Source organism: Chiloscyllium plagiosum, unplaced genomic scaffold, assembly GCF_037043375.1.
Source record: "Chiloscyllium plagiosum isolate Xiang-an unplaced genomic scaffold, Cpla_swu_hap1 HiC_scaffold_25, whole genome shotgun sequence".
In the NCBI taxonomy this organism is placed as follows: Eukaryota; Metazoa; Chordata; class Chondrichthyes; order Orectolobiformes; family Hemiscylliidae; genus Chiloscyllium; species Chiloscyllium plagiosum.
The window spans coordinates 23,898,701-23,923,403 of NW_028270163.1; the positions used below are offsets into that span (position 1 = coordinate 23,898,701).

Genomic DNA, 24,703 nt, shown 5'->3' on the forward strand with positions numbered 1-24,703 from the left:
GGGACGTTTAAGTGACTGCTGGACATGCACATAGATAGCAGTGAGTTGAAGAGTGCGTAGGTTAAGATACTATATTTTACATTAGGATTAAATCTTAGCACAACATGTGGGCCAAAGGGCCTGTTCTGTACTGTACTTTTCCATGTTCTTCAGCTCTTCAGCCTGGAATGAACTGCCAGAGGAAGTGGTGGAGGCTGATACAATTGCAACATTTAAAAGGCATTTGGATGGGAAGAAGGGTTTGGAGGGATATGGGCCAGGTGCTGGCAGATGGTACTAGATTGTGTTGGGATATCTGGTCAGCATGGACTGGTTGGACTGAAGGGTCTGTTTTCATGCTGTACATCTCTATGACTCTATGACTCTGACCCAGATCTTACTTCATTTCTCTCTGACCCATCCCTTCCTTTAGGAGAAAGTAAGGACTCCAGATGCTGGAGATCAGAGCTGAAAATGTGTTGCTGGAAAACGCAGCAGGTCAGGCAGCATCCAAGGAGCAGGAAAATCGACGTTTCCTGAGCCCTTCTTCAGGAAATCCCTTCCTTTAAACTCACCTCATGCTAGATTTACAATACCTTCTTTCCCTTCTCTGACATTAAATGATCTGACTTAAGCAAAGGACTCAGTTAGTTTTTTTACTCCTTTACTTTAATGAATTTTGTGACTGGTACCAATGTTGAGCTCTTCTGTCATCTTCGTCTTTGTGGCCGTTTCTTTGACAAGGAGACGTTACCCTACACTTACAACTGCCTCAAGTATTGTCTCTCCCACCTCCCACTCCTTTCATTAAGAACTGCTAGCGTGACATTAGTTATCATAATTCCTCTGCTCCCTTCTCTCACTACATACTGCCTCCTTCTAAACTTCTGTGCTTCAGTTTCTCAGGTCCAACACTGCAGTCTGAATTGTCCTCAGTGAAGTGACTAGTGGGAGGCAGGAAAATCCTTAGCTTCACCTGAAAAAGTGGCTCCAGAGTACAATTTTCATTACTGTGAACTTTGACTCTTTGAAGAGTTGGATTGACTTGATGAAGATTGTGGAGGTTTAGGATGTATTGCTGTCCCAGTTATGGAGATGGCCATGTTGGGAGTACAACTGTGGATTGTACAAAGCAAGCTGCACCTTTAAAAGGCCCCGGTGAACATCAGAAACTCCTGGAATGAGGTTGGGATTGACATGCAATTAGGACTCCCCCAAGGGTTCTCCAGTCATCCCCAAACTAAAACAGGCCTAAAGAAAGAGATGCTGTTGTCTGGCCAAGTGACTTCTATCTGGTCAGAGCTGAATGTCAACTCTCCAGACACTTCCTCCTCCTGGACCAGGGCCCCATTTTTGAACATCACGCCATTGCCTTCAGGACTGTCACTGACCTCCTCTCTATGGGCGGCTTTCGACCTCAGCAGGCTGGATGGGCCGAATGGCCTACTCCTCTGTCATATGTCCAGGTCTGCCTTCTCCTTTCTCACCTGAGAAGGGGCAGGTTTTTTGAACAATCCGGTTTTTTCACCGCAGTGTGGATAGGCAGAAAGCCAGTGTCCGGTAAATTCGCAGTGACCTTGCTGAACGGCCAAAGGGTTGTGACCTGGGATGGTGAAAATGTGTTTTGGAAAATTGCACTTTGCTTTCTCTCAGCCCGGGGGTGAGGGGGTTATCAGGACAACTGACTGACATCTTGCCTTGTCTCTGATGGAATGTTCTGTAAGTGCCAACCCAGCAACAGTATCCTTGTCCCTGGTTATCCTGGACAATTCTTAACTCTCCGTTCGCCTTTGGGATTTGAGTGCATTGGAGCGGCAGGCAGCAGAGGGTCTGACTCCCTGCATCAGGCTCCCTCACCCCTTCTCTCTCTCTCTCTGACACTCACTCACGTTTCCCCTCTTTTTAAGCGTAGGTTCTCTGTGAAAGGCTGCAATTCAGGACGGGAGGAGGAGACTGCACCGTCTGCATCAGATGGACGCGAGTGCGTCTTCTCTCGACTCCCCTCCCCTCCTCCCCTCCAAAAACAAACCGCACTCAGAGCTGGGAATGAATCAGCGAGAGAGGGATTGCAGTGTGGAGTGAGGGGCAGTCTAATCCCGCGGAGGACACCCATGGGGCGGTACACATCTCTGCCCAGCGCCGGTAGATCAGGTGAGTGCACGGCGGCCGTGAGCGAGAGAACGGGGAGCCCTGCAGTTACTCAGCAGCGGCTCCCGCTCCAAGGTCAGGGGCAAGCGGCGTCGCTGCTTGATGCAGTGGCGGTGGGTTCAGTTCCCCCTCCCCTCTCCCCCGGCAAAGGTTATTATACCGCGGCCGGCTGCTGCTGAGGGGCTGCGTATGGGGCGAGCACTGCGATTAACCCCGGCTTTATTCAGATGGCAAACGTATCTCACGATGAGAGGACGGAGTGAAAGGAGGGGGCAGGGCTGCAGGGAAAGGGAAATGGCAAAGAAGGGGCACAGGGGCAGTGAAGGGCTGGAGTGATCGTGGGGGAAGGAAGGAAGGGGTGAGGAGAGAGAGAGGCAAAGTAATCAGGGATGATCTGAAAGTTGTATTCTGTGTAAAATCATAGAATGGCACAGCATAATAGGGGACCACTTGGTCCATTGTTATTATGCCAGTGTCCTGAATGGACGACCCAATTAGTCTCCCCAGCATGTTCCCATTGCCCTGCAATATTTTTCCTTGGAGTATTAATCCAATTCTATTCTGAAAGTTACCATGGAGTCTGCTTTCCATTATTACCCTTTTAGGCAGCACTCTACAGATCACAATAACTTATTAAGTAAATACTCATACCCCAACTTTTGTCTTTGGTCAATCACTCCAAATCTATGTCCTCTGGTTACTGTTCCTGCAGCTGTTGGAAATAATGTGACCTTAATTACTCTCTCAAAACAATTCATGATCTTGAACATTGTCACTAAATCTCCCCTTAACCTTATCAGCTCTCAGGAAAACAACACATTTTCCAAAGAAGAATCATATTGGTCTTGAAATGTTCACCCTGTTCTCTCTCCGCAGATGCTACCTGGCCTCTTGCGTTTCCTCAGCATTTTCAGTTTTTATTTCAGATTTCCAACATCTACAAAAATGTGCTTTCCTAAAACACTTACCTAAAAAAATTTGATTTCCTAAAACACTCCTTAGGATTAATGGTGAAAAAGAGTTTCTGAACAGCTGAGATTGAAGATTTGTAATTTGCTCGTTGTTGTCTGGATATGATTGTATGGATCTGAATCACTGTGAAGTGTTCAGTAAAAAAAATCAATCTCTCTCCTCCTGACCCATATGTTGTTAATATTCAGATACATAATCATTTACTATATGCCAATTCCCTGGCAATGGATTTTAACTTCCCTAAAACATAATTTGATGCTTGTTTTCAACATTTAAAAACAAATTTTAATGAGATTATTTGCAAAGGTAGAAAAAAATCATGGAATTGGAGAGAGCTCTGTAACATCTGTTAGAAATTGGGGATTATGGTGGGATCAAACAGAGGTGACTGAGTACACTCTGGCAGGATTTCACAAGGGGAATTCCCCAAGTGTCTGCTGGAATCTGTACTTTTACCTCATTAATTCATAAAATGGCAGAAACTTCCAGGCTGGAGTTGATAGTTGGCAATTAACTCTTGTTGTGAAGTTGCCTCTACAAAGCGTTTTCCTGATGCAACAATGTTTATGATATTTCCCAGACCTTAAGAAACTAAGTGTAGATAATCCATAGACATTTGTTACAAAAATGATTTATGTACAAGCATTACATTCCACAAACACATGAGTATCTGGGCTAATTTTAATCTACTGTATATGAACAGAGCAGCATGTAGAGTGTTGTGCTTCAAGTGATCTGACATAAGATGGAATATGAGCACTTTGTACCCTCGAGTCACATGCTGTGAAACAGTGATGCTTTCATGGGCATTTCTTTCAAAGGCAAACTGACATGCTGACTGTAAGACATAACACAACAGCCTTTCTTTCCAAAGAAAATCTGCTATACTTGTTTGGTAACTGTGTTGTCTTGCTGCTGATTGCTATCACCTGAGTATTCATAGAATCCTACAGTATAGAAGAGGCCCTTTGGCCTATCAAGTCTGCATTGTTAAAATTATGCTATTACCTACACTAGTCCCACTTTCCTGCACTAGCCCATGGCACTGTTATGGTGGTTCAAATAGTCATCCAACAACCTTTTAAAGGTCGTGAGGTTTTTTGCATCAACTACCGCCCCAAGCAGCGTATTCCAGGCCCCCACCACTCTCTGGGTGAAAAATGTTTTCCTCAAATTCTCTTTAAAACTCCTGCCTTTCACTTTAAAATTATGCCTCTGCTTATTGACCATTTGTCCAAGGGGAACAATTGCTTTCCATTCACCCTGTCAATGCCCCTCATAGTTTTATATCCCTCGAGTACGTTCCTCCCTCAACATTTACTGCTCTAAAGAAAACAACCTGAGGTTATCCAGCCTCTTTGCATTGCTGAAATGCTCCATCCCAGACAACAGCCTGGTGAATCTCCTTTGCATCACCTCACTGCAATCACATCCTTCCTATAGTGTGGTGACTAGAACTGTGCGCAGTAATCCAGCTGTACAGCTCCAACGTGACCTCCCTGCTATGCCACAACTGATAAGTGCAAGTATCCCATATGCTTTCTTAACTACCATACTAACCTGTCCTGCAGGCTTCAGGGACATGTGGACAAACACTCCAAGCTCCTCCTATTCCTGTGAACTTCCAACTGGCCTGCAATTCATTGAGTACTGAAAATGTGTTGCTGGAAAAGCGCAGCAGGTCAGGCAGCATCCAAGGAACAGGAGAATCGACGTCTCAGGCATAAGCCCTTCTTCAGGAATGAGGAAAGTGTGTCCAGCAGGCTAAGATAAAAGGCAGGGAGGAGGGACTTGGGGGAGGGGCATTGGAAACGCGATAGGTGGAGGGAGGTCAAGGTGAGGGTGATAGGCCGGAGTGGGGGTGGGGGCGGAGAGGTCCGGAAGAAAAATGCAGGTTAGGAAGGCGGTGCTGAGTTCAAGGGTTGGGACTGAGACAAGGTGGGGGGAGGGGAAATGAGGAAACTGGAGAAATCTGAGTTCATCCCTTGTGGTTGGAGGGTTCCTAGGCGGAAGATGAGGCGCACTTCCTCCAGCCGTCGTGTTGCTATGGTCTGGCGATGGAGGAGTCCAAGGACCTGCATGTCCTTGGTGGAGTGGGAGGGGGAGTTGAAGTGTTGAGCCACGGGGTGGTTGGGTTGGTTGGCACACTCTCCTCATTCCTGAAGAAGGGCTCATGCCCGAAACGTCGATTCTCCTGCTCCTTGGATGCTGCCTGACCTGCTGCGCTTTTCCAGCAACACATTTTCAGCTCTGATCTCCAGCACCTGCAGTCCTCACTTTCTCCTAGAAGATCTATGAAACTATGAAAATTACAATGCAAACTTAATGTCAGCAATATTATCATGCAAGAAAATATATCATCTTCAACACCTTTTTCCCCTGTGTCGCAACAGCAAAATTAATTATTATTATAATGTGAGTGATAATGAATGAAGTGTATCTGGTAGATAGTACACACTGATGCTACTGAGCAACGGTGGTGGAGGGAGTGAATGCTTTTGGATGAGGTGTCAATCAAGCAAGTTCCTTTAGATTAGATTACTTACAGTGTGGAAACAAGCCCTTCGGCCCAACAAGCCCACACTGACCCTCCGAAGAGCAACCCATCCAGACCCATTCCCCTACATCCAACACTATGGGCAATTTAGCATGGTCAATTCACCTAACTTGTACATTTTTGGACTGTGGGAGGAAATTGGAGCACCCGGAGGAAACCCACGCAGACACGGGGAGAACGTGCAAACTCTACACAGACAGTCGCCCGAGGCTGGAATCGAACCTGAGACCCTGGTGCTGTGAGGCAGCAGTGCTAACCACTGAGCCACCGTGCTGCCCTTTCTCCTGGATGGTATCAAATGGCTTGAGTGTTGTTGCACTCATCCAGGCAAGTGGGGAGTATTCCATCACACTCTTGACTTTTAGATTAGATTCCCTACAGTGTGGAAACAGGCCCTTCAGCCCAACCAGTCCACACTGACCCTCCGAAGAGTAACCCACCAGACCCATATCCCTCTGACTAATGCACCCAACACTATGGGCAATTTAGCATGGTCAATTCACATGACCTGGACATTTTTGGACTGTGGGAGGAAACCGGAGCGCCTGGAGGAAACCCACGCAGACACGGGGAGAACGTGCAAACTCTACACAGACAGTCGCCCGAGGCTGGAATCGAACCTGAGACCCTGGTGCTGTGAGGCAGCAGTGCTAACCACTGAGCCACCATGCTGCCCCAGATTCGAATTCTACCATCTGCCATGGTGGGATTTTGCCTTGTGGAAAGGCTTTGGGGAGTCAGGAGATGAGTTAACTGCTGCAATATTCCTAACTCTGACTTGCATTGTGTTCATGTGGCAAGTCAGTTTGAGCTTCTGATCAATGGTAAGGCCCAGAGTGTTGATAGTGGGAGATTGAGTGATGGTAAAATCATTGAACGTCATGGGGCAACTAATATTCACACCACACAAGTGCCAAGCAATGATCATCTCCAGTAATAGACAATCTAATCACTTAATGTTGTGGTCACTCCCACTGTGTAGCCTTGAACACTTATCAGCCCACCCATTGAATATTGTCCCGGTCTTGTTGCATTTGAACATCTGAGGAGTTGCAAATGGTACTGAACACAGTGCAGTCAACAGCAAAATCCCCACTGCTGACCTTATGATAGCGGGAAGGTCATTGATGAAGCAGCTGAAGATGGTTGGGTTTAGGACACTAATCTGACAAACTCCTGCAGAGTCATAGAATAATAGAGATGTACAGCACAGAAACAGACCAACTCGTCTATGCCAACCAGATATCCTAACCTAATCTGGTTCTGGACTCCCCCACCCCAGGGAAAAGACTTTGTCTATTTATCCTATCCATGCTCCTCATGATTTTATAAATCTCTATAAAGTTACCCCTCAGCTTCTGACACTCAAGGGAAAACAGCCCCAGCCTATTCAGCCTCTCCCTATAGCTGAAACTCTCCAATCCTGGCAACATCCTTGTAAATCTTTTCTGAACCCTTTCAAGTTTCACAACATCTTTCCGATAGGAAGGAGACCAGAATTGAATGCAATATTCCAAAAGTGGCCTAACCAATGTCCTGTACAGCCGCAACATGACCTCCCAACTCCTGTACTCAATACTCTGACCAATAAGTGAAATCATACCAAATGCCTTCTTCACTATCCTATCTCCTGCGACTCCACTTTCAAAGAGCTATGAACCTGCATTCTAACATCTCTTTGTTCAGCAACATTCCCCAGCACCTTACTATTAAATGTATAAGTCCTGCTCTGATTTGCTTTTCCAAAATTCAGCACTTCGCATTTATCTAAATTAAACTCCATCTGCCACTTCTCAGCCCATTGACCCATCTGATCAAGAACTGGTTGTACTAACAGGTAACCTTGTTCATTGTCCACTGCACCTCCAACTTTGGTGTCATCTGCAAACTTACTAACTATACCTCTTATGCTCACATCCAAATCATTTATGTAAATGATGAAAAGCAGTGGACCCAACACCAAACCTTGTGGCACTCCACTGGTCATAGGCCTCCAGTCTGAAAAGCAACCCTCCACCACCACCCTCTGTCTTCTACCTTCAAGCCAGTTCTGTATCCAAATGGCTTGTTCTCCCTGTATTCCATGAAATTTAATCTTGTTAAACAGTTTCCCATGAGGAACTTTGTCGAACGCCTTACTGAAGTCCATATAGATCACATCTACTGTTTTGCCCTCATCAGTCCTCTTTGTTACTTCTTCAAAAAAACTTAATCAAGTTCGTGAGACATGATTTCCCACACACAAAGTCATGCTATCCCTTATCAGTCCTTGCCTTTCCAAATACATGTAAATCCTGGTGGAGATGATTGACCTCAAACAACTGCAGCCATCTTCCTATGTGCCAGGTATGACTCCAAACAGCAGAGTGTTTTCCTTCTGACACCCATTGATTCCAGATTTGCTCGGGCTCCTTGATGTTACACTCGCTCGATGTCAAGTGCTATCACTCTCACCTCACCTCACCTCTGGGATTCATCTCTTTTGTCAATGTTTGAACCAAGGCTGTAATGAGGTCAGGAACTGAGTGGCCTTGGTGGAACCCAAACTGGGCATCACTGAGCAGGCTATTGCTGGGTAGGTGTTGCTTGATAGCACTGTTGATGACACCTTCCATCACTTTACTCATGATTAAGAGCAGACTGATGGGGCGGTAATTGGTTGGGTTGGATTTGTCCTGCTTTTTGTGTACAGGACATACTTGGGCAATTTTCATATTTAATTTTATATTTCAAGAAATCTGTCACCTGTGAGCTATGATTATTCCAATTAATATTGAGGTAGTTGCAATTCCCTAATATAATTACCTTTATTATTAGTTTGCATGTCTTAGTATTGTTACTCACATACTCATGTAAGATTGATAATCCATACATAGGTCTGAGCTGGCTGAGTAATATGATCTGAGCTGGTTGCATATTTTAGAAACCTTTGCTGGTATCCAAGTGTTGTATTTCTAACTCACATTCACTGCCCAGTGCACAGTTTCGGTAGTTGGCTACCTTCTCACTTGTGTGTCTCTTTAATTCTCCTCTGTCTGTGATGAAGAATGCCTCCTGCCTCAGAATGATTGGACAGTTGTTTCCTGAGCAAGCTAGTTCACACTTGTCTTCTCCGTGTAAGTTGTGCGGGGATGGTAATCTCATCTTCAGTGGTTCTGCACACAGATACATCAATGCAATGGGAAATTCTTGCTTTGTTGCTTGACATTTAATCATCAGTTGATTTAGTAGGAGGTTCCATGCATTCTGCTAGAAAACTTGAGCATGGGCAGTGGGGCCATGATGTGATTTGAGTCACTCCCCACTTAATACAAATCTTGAAATGGCTTGCCAGTGTACTGTGGTCCCTACTCAGACATTGTCAGATATTATCAGATTGGGACACTGAATAAACTGAAAATAGTATTCATCAAGTCAACATCAGTTGCACCCATTGTGTGGATAAGTCATTGAACAATGGGAAATGTAGAGAAGTAATTCATCTGAAGATGTAATGGTCTGGTGTGGTATGAATAGGTCTTTTGCTACTTTCATCCAAGGAGTAAGTGAAACATTGTGTGGGTGCAGAAGCTTCCTGTGTTAGTGTTGAGATATTTGGTATGCCTGGCATGCATTCTGGAGTCATTGAATATCTTGATTCATCCCTGGCCAGTGCATCGATTCCCATGCTAACAATCTTGTGAGATTTGTGCAGATTGGTAATCCTGCCAGTACTGGACCTTTGGCATCTACCAGGTCAAAATTATCAGGAAGCCAAGATGTGCTTGTATGCTCCAATGCACAGAATTAGTGATCTGCTGTATACTGTGAAATATCTCTTGTAGGCTGTAGCCTGTCTTTTAGGATGGGTTGTGGTTATAAGTTGGTACGAGCACTCATGTCAATTTTGGCTTTAATGTGTTTGACCTTGTCTTTTCAGGACAAATGCTATTAATGGTGGCAAAAGCTTCTGATCACCTTTTACCATTGATATAGTGTGTGAAGTTAACAACCTTAAAACATTGATTATCTTCTGAAATTTGCCTTTCTCTTGGTTGTCTCTGAAACTCATTGAAATGTTAACTCTTTCCTTACTGCCAGTGATGTTGTGTTGTATCATCTTATTGCCTGTGTTTCATTCTGGGCTCTGGTTTGAACCTCGGAATCAGATTGTCTGCCCATATGCCCAGAGCCCCATGGCATCACATGCCTTACGGATAAGAAGAAAAGCTGAATGGTTTTTGTGTAAGTGTGATAAACTGCATTTGTTACTGATTTTGTTGTTTTGGTGTACTTTGCTGATTGTATCAATAGTGTTGGTTACATGTAAAGCATGTAATTGTTGATGGCCTGCTGCTATAGCATCCATCCTCAAGTAATGCATCAATTACAAGGTTCCTTTTCTTGCATGACAGATTGTTCATAAAGGCTTTAATTGTTATGGAGGAATGAATCATCTCAATGGGTCACTCTGACAGTTTTTCTTTGGAAAAGTCACAGACCTACACTTTGCAGTCCATCTTCCAATAAACTGGTCATACCCTCTTGGGGTTGCTGTCTGTAAGTGGAATATATTAGCAGTGATATTTCAGATGATTAAATCCTATCAGTTTACTGGTTAGACCCTAGCTGTACTAATGAGTTCAATTTTCTGTTTATACTCTAGCCATATACTGTGTTTGATTTTATTACATCAGGAAATGTATTTTAAGCTTGGCGGTTCAGGACTGAAATCAGGAAGCACTTCTTCACACGGAGGCTAGTAGAGATCAGGAATTCATCCCCTCCCCCTACCCAGAAAATTGTGGGCTGCTCCCTGAAGTTTCCAAGACAGAGTTAGAGAGCTTCTGCTGTGTCCCTCCCATAACCTCCTCATGTTGCTGAGAGTAATTTATATTGTACATACAGCACTGCCCTCAACAACTCAATATAATGGAGGGTCATGAGATGCAATTTCTTATATCTTCTAAGTCGTTGAGAATCTTGCAGTGTAAAACTGATCTCTGCTGGTAATTGGTGTAACTTCTGCAAAAATCCACAGATACAACATGGAAGCAACACGGATGGCATTCAGCCATTACCTACAAGTGTTTGCTGATCAGTTGGTTAACAGCAGACAATCAGGAAACATTTCCACCCGACTGTGCCGTCCAGCCCCAATCTAGGATTTCATTCCTTGATTGAAAGGACTGTGGGTTGTGCCAATACGTGTGAAAATCCTATTAATCCTCTTGACTGGCTCCTGCCACCATTGACAGAGCCAGTCATGGGCTCAATGAACAGCAGTCTGACTTTGCCTCAGGACCCGATGTAAGCCTCAGCAAATTATCCAGTGTGATTGCCAATGAGTGCAATCCTGTGAATGTCACCTTTCAGGTCAGAACCAAGGCCCCATCTGTAGAATGGAAATGATGGCATGGTATTTGCTGAAAAGGGGCAATTTGGGTCAACATTTGCTCCTCATTAAACTCTAATAGAAATAGAATAATCAGTTCTTTATTTTACTGCCGCTCGCCATTGAAATTTTCACTTTTGAGACTAATGTTTGATGCATCATATATATCAAAGGATATGGAGTGTTATATAGTGACAGACCTGTACCTACCAATATTGTATCCCAATGTTTTACAGTGACAGACCTGCACTCCCACCAATATTGTATCCCAATGTTTTACAGTGACAGACCTGCACTCCCACCAATATTGTATCCCAATGTTTTACAGTGACAGACCTGCACCTACCAGTACAGTACACCACCATGAATACAATAATGGAAATGTACTCACCGTATGGTACCCCATTGTTATACAATAACAGACTGGGGCCACCAATGATGAAACTTAGGGTTCTGCAATGACAGACCTGTGCTCAGCATTATGGTCCTTGAGTATAGTAGTCATGTTGAGGTTGCACAAGACATTGGTGAGGCCACTTCTGGAGTACTGTGTCCAGTTCTGGTCGCCCAGTTAGAGAAAGGATATTATTAGGCTGGAGAGGATTCAGAAGAGTTTTACCAGGAAGTTGCTGGGTATGGAAGGTTAGATAGGCTGGGACTTTTTTCACTAGAGCGTAAGAGATTGAGAGGCGACCTTATACAAAATAATGAGGGGTAAACATAGAGTTAATGGTAGTTTTTTTCCCCTAGGATGGGGGAAGATTAGGGGGCATATTTTTAGGTGAGAGGAGAGAGATTTAAAAAAAGACACGAGGGCAAATTTGTCACACAGAAGGTGGCCTGTGTGTGGAAAGAACTTCCTGAGGAAGTGGTGGATGTGGGTACAATTACAATGTTCAAAAGACATTTGAATAAGTACATGATTAGAAAAGCTTTGGAAGATATGGGCCAGGAGCAGGCAGGTGGGGCTAGTTTAGTTTGGAATTATGTTTGGCATAGACTGGTTGGAGTGAAAGGTCTGTTTCCGTGCTGTATGACTGTATGACTCTGACTAAGTGTTTCTTTGTCACAGACCTTTCCCCAACAGTACTGTAACTGAGTGTTGTGCAGTGACAGACCTAAACCATCCTTTCCCATTCTATATCTAAGGTTTGGTCTGTCCAGCACATGCTATATCTATTCCAAGAGTAATAATTGCCAAGCCTGGGTTTCTGAAATTCCATGATCCTAATTTCAAATATTGACACCCCTCATCTAGATGAACACAAAATTACCTGTGCCTATAGGTGGAAGATTGTTATATGATAAATATTTTTACTCTCTCAGCCTGTCTTGCGGCTCTAATCCCCATCTGATGTGTTGGCTTTGATTTAATCTTCCATTCACTAGATGCAGAAGTCATTGATAACTAAAATCAAAAACTGTATGATTGACCCTCTCTGTAATGTTTCTTGTCATCAGCTAGGCCTCCACAACAGCGAGAGGCCCTTTAGCTCATTGCATCCACGTAATGGATCATCAAGTGCCGATCTACATTAATGCGTTTTCCAGCTCTTGGCCTGTATCCTTGTATGCCATGCCTCTTCAAGTGATCATTTAAGTATTTCTGAAATGTTGTGAAGGTTTCTGCCTCTATTACTCTTTCAGTCAAAGTTCAGGATGCCCACCACCTTCCGAATGGAAACATTCTTCCTTAAATCCCCTCCAAAATTCCTGCCCTTTACCTTAAACTGTGCCCTCTGGTTATTGATCCCTGTCTGAAGAGGAATTAATTCTTCCTATCTACTTTAACTATGCTCCTTGTAATTTGTACCTAAAAGATTTAATAACAAACACGAATGAGATGTCTCCCTTTTGTCCTCCTAAACTCATTAACTTCTCACATTCGTGGCAAGTGAGCACCTCTGGCAAGGCCAGTGTTATTACCCCTTCTTAACTGCCCTTGAGAAGTGACGGGAATGGGGGTGGGGGTGGGGCGCGGGGGGCCGAGGGTGTAGGTGGGGGGAGGGGTGGGGGGCGGGGGTGGGGGTGGGGGAGGGGAAGAGAGATTGAAGAAAACCTGCAGAAGGTGGATAGGTTGATGAAATGAGGGAGTCAGTGGGTAGGTGGTCACAAAGAATATGGGATGAGGTAGTGGGATAGGATTGAGGGACATATGGAGGAGGTTATTAGATGGAGACTGTGGGATATGGGGAGATGCTGGTTAAGTGGGATAAGGGACATAGGAGAGGAGGCTATGTTTAATAGCCTATACCTGTTCTAATTATTTTTTCTGATCTATTTTCCCTATTAATGTGTTTACATATTTGCATTTTAATGTATGACTATCTGCTGATGCTTATTAGATTGTTGACTTATCTCCGTTTCTGGGAATTTGTGCAAAACTAACACTGGAAACACAATTATTTTGTGACGTTGAAATATGGTGTCCATGAAATCATCACAGCTCTGATTCGACTGGAAAATTCCACTCTGACAGGGTCACTGCTGCTTCATGCTGATGTGTCATCATGCTGGTGGAAGAACAGCAGAGTAAATGAAAGAACTAGTATTTATGTAGCACCTTTCACATCCTTACGATGTCTAGAACACAACACTGCTGTGATAGCGGGGGAGATATAGATTTGCATTCACATCTTCATCTTCATTGTAATCTGTGGCATAGATGCCATTAGAATGTATATTCCTGCTGTTAATAACTGACAATTGAACTTGTGCTGTATCTGCTCACCAACTCACTGAGATCCTATGGAAACTGCACAGTTTGGCATTCATTGAAGTTAATTTCTGTAAATTGGCTTTGCATGACTATTTGCTATTATTGGATAATTTAATTGCATTTTGTGGTGAGTGACTTCTGAGAATAGATACCTTTCTGAGCAGCCAGTCCATTATTGTGACACAAATGAGTTGGAACCATAGCTAGTTGTGGCTCTCTGAGTGATAACTATTTTCTGCAATAATCCTCGCTCCCTTGACATAAACTCTAGCATTTATATTGTATCTTTCAACATGGCCGGACCCCCCAAAATACTTCAGTCCCTGTTGTAGGAAATGCAGCAACTAATTTGTACGCAGCACACTCCCTCAAGCAACAATATAATAAAGACCAACTCACATGTTTCTATGATGTTGGTTGAGGGTAGATATTAGACAAGACACTATGGACAACTCGGCTACTCTTGGGAATAGGAAAATGAGTAAGCTATTAACTCTCCTGTTTTATCCTCAGATAAAGCTGACCTGCAGCCTGACTTCCAGTAGCTGCCTTTGCCCTTTTTGATTTGCTACATCCAACAGAGGGAGCACATATGGCCTTGCTTGAGCATCTCATCTGATGGGCAGCATTTCTGACAGTGTGGAATTCTTCAGTACTGGATTAGAAAGCCCATCTCAGTTTGGTGCTCAAATCCTGAAACAGGCCTTGAACCCACAATATTCTGACCCAGGTGAGAGTGTTAACACTGAGCCAAGGCTGACAGTCAAAATGGAGTGATGTGTCTTGTTGGGTGCAATAAGATTACATTGCCATGGAGTGACATAAAATGAATGTCCAGCTAGGGAGCTGAACATCCTACTGAATGGCAATAGGGGATGGGGGATGAGGGATGGCACTAGGGGATGGTAGTGAGCTGTGAGGGATTGAAGCAAGTAAAATTCACCCATAGAATCCACATCCTGATGTTTTCTTTATTTATTTTGTGGCTGTAGTTCACATGGACAGCACAGTGTGAGATTGGAATCACATGTAGGCAGGATCAGGTAAATTGAGTAGATTCCCTTCCCTGACGGACATCAGTGAACCAGGTAAAGGATCCATGACCATTGTGGATTTGCAGACCAGATGGTCTACAAATCACAAATTTGTTAAATTCACTATCACAGCTTACCATAGAGTAATTTGAACTGTTGGCTGGGCTCAATGGGTCAAATGATCTATTTTATGTTCTTACCCTTTTATCCTATTCTAAGATCAAAGTAACCAACATACCCTTCATTTTACTATCATCAACATGCCTATCCAAAAGCTTGGCACAACATCGAGAGCCGAAGGGTCTGTACTGTTCTGTATTGTTCTCATACCTAGAACTATTGGTACTAGTCTAATACCATAACCTCAACGTGACCCTGCACTTTTTCCCCAAATATTGGTTAGCTTTTATTCAAGTGTATTTTCAAGATGAATGTGCGAACCTGCAGCCCATATCTATCTCCACCCCTCAATTATTACATTACACCCTCCCTCTCTATTAACAAAAACACCACTCCCTCTCATCTGCCCACACCCCTCTTTTGCCTTCTTCCTTAACTCTAAGTAGGCCTCCCTAATGTTTTGGAAAAATTGTGAATCGAGTTGATTGATTGTAAAATAGACTTTTACGGACTGATACACAAATAAATGTAAGTAATAGTGTAGGTTACCAAGAGCATATTAAAAAAGTTCTTTCTCATTAATCTATTTTATTCATAAGTGTTTGTAACCTTACAGTTTGAACTGTAAGGGGATGGTAGTGAGCTGTGAGGGATTGAAGCAAGTAAAATTCAGGTTTGACATTCTGAAATGCCTCAATACTTGTTGCAATGAAGTGTAATATTTACAATGCACATTCCATGACAAAGATCCGCTCCAGGGGTTTTATATAGTTTTGTTCAGGGGCTGGGATTTGAAAAAAAACAACAGCAAAGAATGAGAGATTATTGCTGGTTCAGTGAAAATGCGAAGCTAAGAAGTTAAACTCTTGACATCCACCATAGTTAACTCTTTCCTAATTATCATCACCTCTGTCCATTGTAAATGAAGGATAGGAGCTGCACATGGATATAATCACTCAGGTCTGGTAAACATCCTTGTGAATTACACCTTCTCTATGGGGGCTGTTTGTATCAAATGTTGTATGCAGTATTATATAAAATCAGGCCTCTGTACATAATCACAATCCTCTGAGTGTGATCTGACCAAGGTTCTATACATGATTAACATAACCTACTGACTTTTCTTGGAACTAACCTTTTAAAATAAACCTCAACGTTTAGTTTCCATTTTGTTTGGCTGCATTTATCTGCGTCACTGCATTTTGTGATTTGTACATCTGTGTTTTCAGATCCCATTTGGTCCTCTATCCTGTTTAGATTCTCCTGGGCTCTGGCCTCCTTATTCATCCTCCCAAAATGAAGCAGCTCAGAGCCAGTTACAGTTAATTATACAAATAAGAAATTTAAAATAATGCATACAAAGCCTGGACAAAAACCAAACCATTAATTTGAAAAAAAAAAGACCCAGTTGGATGAATTAATTAAACTAAATGTTATATGTAAGTAAAGAAACATATTTGGAGATTCATTTAGCACCTGACATATATAAATAAATAAATAACTGAGCCACTTCAACATTTACATTAGGATACACATGGCAGTACTAGCAGTCTGTCAGGATTGTAGTCACTGAGAGTTTGTGGACAGTCAGGTTATTTGAACACATTCCCAAGTCCAGGGGATATTCCCAAGGAGGTGGGGAATCAAGGCCACAGTATTACCATGTTGAACTAACCGTCACAGCATGCTGAGGTTGGCAGCGTATTGGGAACAGGATATTGTGCGGCTCAGTGAGGGGCCATAAGGATGAAACGCCACAGTTCTGACTCTCGATAGCCCTGTGGAGGAGTTTCCCTTCCCTGGAGATAGTCCTGCTAGCTTCAGGCCTCTTTAATCAGCATCTCTGGTCTTCAAGTTGAGTTGCTGTCACAATCACCTACCTACCTGAGCAGTGTCTACATCCCCCCACAGCGACAGCAGTCTGAAATCACTGCATACTCTCTGATTGAGACTCTAACCTCACTTGTGAGCCTACCTCCCACCCTTCACAGGACCATGAGGTGTGCAGGTTAGATAAAAATTGGCCACGCTAAATTGTCCATAGTGTTCAGGGATGTGTAGATTAGGTGCATTAGTCAGGGATAAATGTAGAGTACAGTAATAGGGTAGGAGAATGGGTCTGGGTGGGTTACTCTTCGGAGGGTTGGGCCGAAGGGCCTGTTTCCACACTGTAGGGATTCTATGATACTCTGGTGGGAGTGTCCAAAACAAGGGGGCTTATCCTTAAGATTGGAGGTAGACCATTCAGGGTAATGTTAGGAAGCACATCTTCACAAAAAAGGGTTGTGGAAATCTGGAGTTCTCTCTCTCTCAAAAATCTGTTGAGGTTGAGCAATTGCAAATTGCATCCTCCGCCATTTCCGCCATCTGTAAACAGACCCCACCACCATGGATATATTTCCCTTCCCACCCCTAACCACGTTCCGTAGAGACCATTTCCTCCGCGACTCCCTTGTTAGGCCATGGTCCTCACAACCCACACTCCACTTCCGGCCCCTTCCCCTGCCACCGCAGGAATAGCAAAACCTGCGCCTACACCTCCTCCCTCACCTCTGTTCAAGGCCCCAAAGAATCCTTTCACACTCGACAGAGATTTGTCTGTACTTCCACAGATGTCACCTACTGTGTCCATTGCTCTCAGTGTGGTCTGTATGTTGGGGAGACAGGATACCAATTTGTGGAATGTCTCCAAGAATATCTCTGGGACACATGCATTAAACAATCCCACCACCCTGTGGCTGAACACTGTAACTCCCCCTCCCACACCGCCAAGGACATGCAAGTCCTGGGCCTCCTCCACTGCCAAACTCTAGCCACCTGATACCTGAAGGAAGAGTGCCTCATCTTCTGCCTTGGGACACTCCAACTACACGGGATCAATGTCGATTTCACCAGTTTCTTCATTTTCCCTCCCCCCACCTTATCCCAGATCCAAACTTCTGACTTGGCACTGTCCTACCTGTCCATCTTCCTTTCCAACAATGTGCTCCACCTTCCTTTTTGACCTATCACCATCACCCCACACATCCATCTACCTATTGCATTCCCAGCAACCTCCCCCCAGCTCCATCACCTCCATTTATCTCTCAGCCCCCTTAGGCCACCTCCTCATTCCTGATGAAGGGCTAATGCCCGAAACATCGACTCTCCTGCTCCTCAGATGCTGCCTGACTGGCTGTGCTTTTCCAGCAGCACACTTTTTGGCAATTGCAAACTTTGAAGCTGAGAAAAGATTTTGATTTTAGAATGGTTTAAAGGGTTGTGCAACAAATTGAGTTCAATACAGTTAAGCTACAGATCAGCAACTATCTGAAGAAGGGCTTATGCCCGAAATGTCGATGATTCCTGAAGAAGGGCTTATGCCCGAAACGTCGATTCTCCTGTTCCTTTGATGCTGCCTGACCTGCTGCGCTTTTCCAGCAACATATTTTTAAGCAACTATCTAATTATGGTACAGAAAATGTTTGAGGGGGCTGAATGGCCTCCTCCTGCACTTATACTGTTCTTGTGCTGTGGCTCCCATCCTTACAATGAGTTATTTTGTTTCTATTTCTGCTTAGTTTGCTTCCCCTGTTGTGTGCACACTCTGTTCTCCCGGTCAGAAGATTAAGTTCAAGTTCCACTTCAGAACCTTGAGCACACAATTTCACTCCTTTATCACTGAAATAGATTCATATTAAATTGTGGATGCTGGAAATCTGAACAAAACCAGAATGTGCTGGATAAACCCAGCAGATCTGGCAGTATCCGCAGAGAGAAAAAACAGAGTTAACGTTTTGAGTCCAGTGATCTTTTATGAGAACCGTTCTGTTTCTGTTGCTGAAGTAGATTACCCGGTTCGATTGTTAAGGATTAAAAGTGGTGGGGGACACAGGAGGTACAGATTGTTCTATTGAGAAGAAGCCTCAAGGTATTTATTCTTGTAGCCAATCGCAGAAGCATTGATTCTGAATGTGGGTAGACTTTTAATCTCCAAAGAGGCAGTGTTATGAGCATCAGATCACATGGAAAGTTACGATTTGACTGTTTATTTGGTTTCAAGGTTGAATGAAGTCAGAATCCTAAAGGATAGCCAATCTACATTTCTACCTGTGTATAATGTAGATTTACATTATCATGAGAAGGGAAGGATGCATAAGAAATTTCTGTAGGATAAAAATTCTAAGTTCTTCTAAAAGATCTCCTTCACTTTGCAGTCTGCAAGGATCCTGAGAGAGAGAACAGCTAAATGTGGCAAATCTCTGTATCTCACTGTTCAGGGATGCAGGTGGGAACTTGCATTTGAATCAAAAAGCTTTGTGAAGAATGAAGTGAAAAGGTTTGTCTATTTTGAATAACTTCAGGATAAACTCTGAACCTTTGGTTGTGGTTCTGTTCGCCGAGCTGGGAATTTGTGTTGCAGACGTTTCGTCCCCTGTCTAGGTGACATGCTCAGTGCTTGGGAGCCTCCTGTGAAGCGCTTCTGTGATCTTTCCTCCGGCATTTGTAGTGGTTTGAATCTCCCGCTTCCGGGTGTCAGTTCCAGCTGTCCGTTGCAGTGGCCGGTATATTGGGTCCAGGTCGATGTGTTTGTTGATAGAATCTGTGGATGAGTGCCATGCCTCTAGGAATTCCCTGTCTGTTCTCTGTTTGGCTTGTCCTATAATAGTAGTGTTGTCCCAGTCGAACTCATGTTGCTTGTCATCTGTGTGTGTGGCTACTAAGGATAGCTGGTCGTGTCATTTCGTGGCTAGTTGGTGTTCATGGATACAGATTGTTAGCTGTCTTCCTGTTTGTCCTATGTAGCGTTTTGTGCAGTCCTTGCATGGGATTTTGTACACTATGTTGGTTTTGCTCATGCTGGGTATCGGGTCCTTTATTCTGGTGAGTTGTTGTCTGAGAGTGGTTTGTGTGCTGTTATGAGTCCTAGTGGTCGTAGTAGTCTCACCAGGAGTTGGATAGAGCTCTCAAGGATAGTGGAATCAAGGGTTATGGAGATAAGGCAGGAACAGGATACTGATTAAGGACGATCAGCCATGACTATATTGAATTGTCGTGCAGGCTCGAAGGGCAGAATGGCCTACTCCTGCACCTATTGTCTATTGTCTTAGTAGCCACGCACGCAGATGACAAGCAACATGAGTTCGACTGGGACAACACTACTATTTTAGGACAAGCCTAACAGAGAACAGACAGGAAATTCCTAGAGGCATGGCACTCATCCACAGATTCTATTAACAAACACATTGACCTGGACCCAATGTACCGGCCACTGCAGCGGACAGCTGGAACTGACAACCGGAAGCGGCAGAGACAAACTGCTATAAATGCCGGAGGAAAGACCACAGAAGCGCTTCATAGGAGGCTCCCAAGCACTGAGGATGTCACCTAGACAGGGACGAAACGTCTGCAACACAAATTCCCAGCTCGGCGAACAGAACCACAACAACGAGCACCCGAGCTACAAATCTTCTCACAAACTCTGAACCCTTGGGTTAAAAGTTACCTGGCTGGGACTGGAAGAGAATGAAAGTAAATCCTCATGAGCTAAGAATCACTTTGGAGTGGGTCTGGGAGAATTGAAAATCTACTTAGGGGACACTGTAAAGTATAACTATGAAGTGGGAGATTTTTGGCCATTGTATATGTTTGCAGGAGAGAGTTGTATTCGATAGTTTAAAGTATATGTTGCCTACAGAAAAAGTGTTTAGTTAATGTTGCTTTTGGTTTGTTTGTTGTAGTAAGTGTAAAACTTGAACTCTTAGGTGATCCCTTAAGTTGGTCTTTGTGAAATTCTGATTTCTTCTTAAAAGTTGCAGACACCACAGTAATTTTCATGCTGATCCAGCCGAGTCCTACTGTCCTGTGGTCACAATTAAGTGTATGGGTGGCAGATGTAATTTATCATAAGTAAGTCTATCGTGTTAATTCAGGAGATTACGTTAGATAGGCACATAGTTACTGTTAAAGTAGCTATAAATAAAATTGAAAGAAATTCATGATTCTATATGTAGTAATGCAGAAGAGCAAAGCCCATGAGATGATCACCTCCACAAGATGAATGAAACTGTACAAGACAATGGCCAGACTACACCTTGAACAGTGGGTCCAGTTGTTGTGAATGAATTCATTCAGTCTGCGCTTGTCAGTTACAGACTTAATCATGGTGTAAGGCATACACCTAGGCTGCTGTTAACTAAACACTTTTTCTGTAGGCAACATATACTTTAAACTATCGAATACAACTCTCTCCTGCAAACATATATAATGGCCAAAAATCTCCCACTTCATAGTTATACTTTACAGTGTCCCCTAAGTAGATTTTCATGATGTATAATTAACTCATTGTCCTATCAACCAGTTATTTGCTGCCATGATGTTGTGCGGTCGGATTATGTCAGTTTGATAGGAGGTTTCTCCTAACCATGGGCCTAACAAATCTGCACCTTTAATTCAGGATGTCTATGCTTTTGGAGTAGTAGAAAGGGTATGATAAGCTTAGGACAGATCTATCAGATGGAGAATCGGAATCAGGATTATGGATTGAGATTTAACCAAGGTCTGTTGAACAAAAGGTGGACGTTTCAAGAGGTCACTCGGATGGATTGGGATTGGTAACTTTGTTGCATTTTTTCCTGAGGCTAGTTTGTGGCTGCAATTTCTTCATAATGAGAGGCTTGGCAAATAGATCTGAACTCTAGATAGCTTAAAAAGTGGAGAAACCTGTTTTGACATCGAATGGAAATTAAGGCAGTAAGTCATACAGCCCATGAACAGAGCTAAGTTTTCAGGCATTCTTGGTAAGAAGGGGCAGCATAGTGTCTCAGTGCAGCCTCACAGTGACAGGGACCTGGGTTCAATTCTAACCTTGGGTGACTGTCTGTGTGGAGTTTGGGTATTCTCTCTGAGTCTGTGAGGGTTTTTTCCAGGTGCTCCAGTTTCCTCCCACAGTCCAAGGATGTGCAGGTTAGGGGGAATAGCCATGTTAAATTGCCCTGTAGGTGGATTAGCTATGGGAAATGCAGAGTTATAGGATAGGTCTGGATGGAATGCTCTTCAGAGAGTCAGTGTGGACCTGATAGACTGAATGGCCTTTTTCCATATTAAAAGGTGTCACAAAGTTGGTTTCATTTTTCTAAAAGCTATTCATTTTCTCGAGGATATTATGTCCTTGGTTTTTATCAGAGGGGTAATAAACTGCTCGGTATCGATTAGACTGGTTTGGTACAGAGATTAAAGAGTATTGAGAGGCCTTTTTGTTTATATGTAAATAAATGAAACTTCAGGCCAAAGTGGTAATATTTTAGAAGTAACCTGTATAAAGAAAGGGGAGTGGTCACTCCTAGCTGAGCAGTTTAGTTCAGTCCAGAACTGGTTGGCAGTTCAACAGTGAGCTGTGTGGATACAAACTCTCTCTCTCTGCCCTTCTATTTATACTAGTTTTTAAGGGGGTTTGTTTATTGGGAATGTTGTGTATATCCGGAACAACAGAATTAAGTCTAGTTTGGATAGTCTGAGTTCTGTCATGTCAGGGTTCTTTATTCTGTTCTTTGTGTTTCATTGTGTAATCTTGTGAATAAAGTCTTGTCTGTTTTAAACCTGGAAGTCAACCTCGCTAACTTATTCCGGCTAATTTTCATTGTACACTTACTGAAACAAATTGCAAAGTTATGGTCTGTGCTGCCTGCTTAAGAATGTCTTGAGTGATCTGGCCTAGTCCATAATAGACTGGGGGCTCTTTGCTGGATTTTAAACAGCGAGTGGTCGGTGCTAGTGTCTTCATTTCGGGTTGGTTTGGTTGGGTGGACAAAGCTTGGGATGGTTATGGCTCTTGCAGTCACCAAACGTTTTCTGGAAGTGGATGTGGTGACTTTGGAAGCTTTGCAAAAAGTGAATAAGACCAAACAGAGAAGATGGAATTGGAACTGCCTGCTTCTGAGAAGAAGGGAGAGATAATTGCAGCAGTGGCTCAGCATTTAAACTTTGCTGGAGAAACCATCAGAATCTAGAGAGATGACAAGAATTCAATTGTAAATGAAGCAGCTTGAGTCAGAGGCAAGAGATAAGGAAAGGGCAGCAGAAATGAAACAGTTTGAGTTACGACTAAAAGCAGAAGAGAGGGAAAAAGAGAGAGCAGCAGAATAGAGAGAAAAAGAGAGAGCTTTTGAACTTCAAAAACTGACACTTACAAAGGAAAGTCAGCTTAAAATGCTGGAGATAAAGGCTGAGGATAGGCTTAGTGAGGAGGAGCAAGACCCTAGTAGTCAGAGGCCTAGTGAGAAACTGTTTAAGTATGGTCAAGCATTACTTAAATTTGAGAAGGATGTGGAAGTCTTTTGAAAAGGTGGCTAAACAAAGGCAGTGGCCAGTGGCAATGTGGGTTTTCTTGATCCAAACGAAACTTGTCGGTAGCGCTAGTGAGATATTCGCATCACTATCAGGGGAGGTATCTGGGGAGTATAAGGAGGTGAAAAAAGCCATTTTAAGTGCATATGAGCTTGTAACAGAAGCCTTTTGACAACCTCTCAGGAATCTAAGGAGGGACCCTGGTCAAACCTATATTGAGTTTGAAAAGATCAAACAGAGTAATTTCAATATTGGATAAGAACTTTAAACATCGAGCAAACCGATGATACTCTTAGGGAGGTAACTATTTTGGAGGAATTCAAAAATTCACTGCCTGAGGTAGTGCAAACTCATGTGGAAGGACAGAGAGTTAAAAGAGCAAGGTTAGCAGCTGAAGTGGCTGATGATTATGAGCTGATTATGAAATCTCACAGAGTGTATCATGGGAATATGCTCAAAAGGTATTTTGATTGGGAAGGAAAGCAAGAGGAGAAGGTGTTAATGATTACAGAAGGAAGAACCAAGCTCAGAGCATTCTGAATTGGACATTCCTCAAATCAAATTGGACAATGAGGAAGTTATCAAAAATTGGGATAAATTATTGAGTTACCTTCCACAAAAAAATCGAAATTACCTGCAAGAGTTATTACTATCATGTGGGGAGATATGCGGAAATACACTGGGATGTACTAACCTAACTCTGCATGATGCAGAATAGGAGATGCTGTTCCAATTTTATTCTTCCCAAGATCCACAAGCCTGACCACCCTGGCCAACCCATTGTCTCAGCATGCTTCTGCCCCACCGAACTCATCTCCACCTACCTCGATACTGTCCTATCCCCCCGAGTCCAGGAATTCCCCACATATATTCAAGACACCACCCATGCCCTCCACCTCCTCCAAGACTTCCGTTTCCCCAGCCCCCAATGCCTCTCTACACCTCCATCCACCATGACCAGGACCTCCAAGCCCTCCGTTTCTTCCTCTCCCGACGGCCCCAATAGTACTCTTTCACCGACACTCTCATTCATTTGGCTGAACTGGTCCTCACCCTTAACAATTTCTCCTTCGAATCCTCCCACTTCCTCCAGACCAAAGGGGTAGCCATGGGCACCCGCATGGGCCCCAGCTATGCCTGTCTCTTTGTTGGCTATGTAGAACAGTCCATCTTCTGTCATTGCACCGGCACCACCTCTTCCTCCGCTACATTGATGACTGCATCGGCACCACCTCTTGCTCCCGTGAGGAAGTTGAGCAGTTCATCAACTTCACCAACACATTCCACCCTGACCTTAAATTTACATCTCTGACACCTCCCTCCCCTTCCTGGACCTCTCCATCTCCATCACTGACGACTGACTTGACACTGATTTTTTTTTTACAAACCCACTGACTCCCACAACTACCTGGATTACACCTCTTCCCACCCTACCTCCTGCAAAAATGCTATTCCGGATTCCCAATTCCTCCGCC

At 43.6% G+C, this 24,703-nt stretch overlaps 1 protein-coding gene across 4 annotated transcripts in view; it reads left to right on the forward strand.

Moving 5' to 3' along the window:
• Nucleotides 1-1,837: 1,837 nt before the first annotated feature.
• LOC122562350 (epsin-2-like) overlaps nucleotides 1,838-24,703 on the forward strand; it is a 144,652-nt gene continuing 121,786 nt past the window's right edge. For 2 of the 4 annotated variants that reach the window (XM_088000508.1, XM_088000503.1), the window contains exon 1: nucleotides 1,841-2,130. Coding sequence is in view for 3 of the 4 variants with exons in the window: in XM_088000503.1 (XP_087856629.1) it covers nucleotides 2,091-2,130 (40 nt within the window). In the remaining variant the exon portion in view is untranslated. Of the gene's footprint in view, nucleotides 2,131-24,703 lie in introns of all 4 variants that reach the window. The other 2 variants (XM_088000504.1, XM_088000505.1) reach the window with 2 other exon arrangements.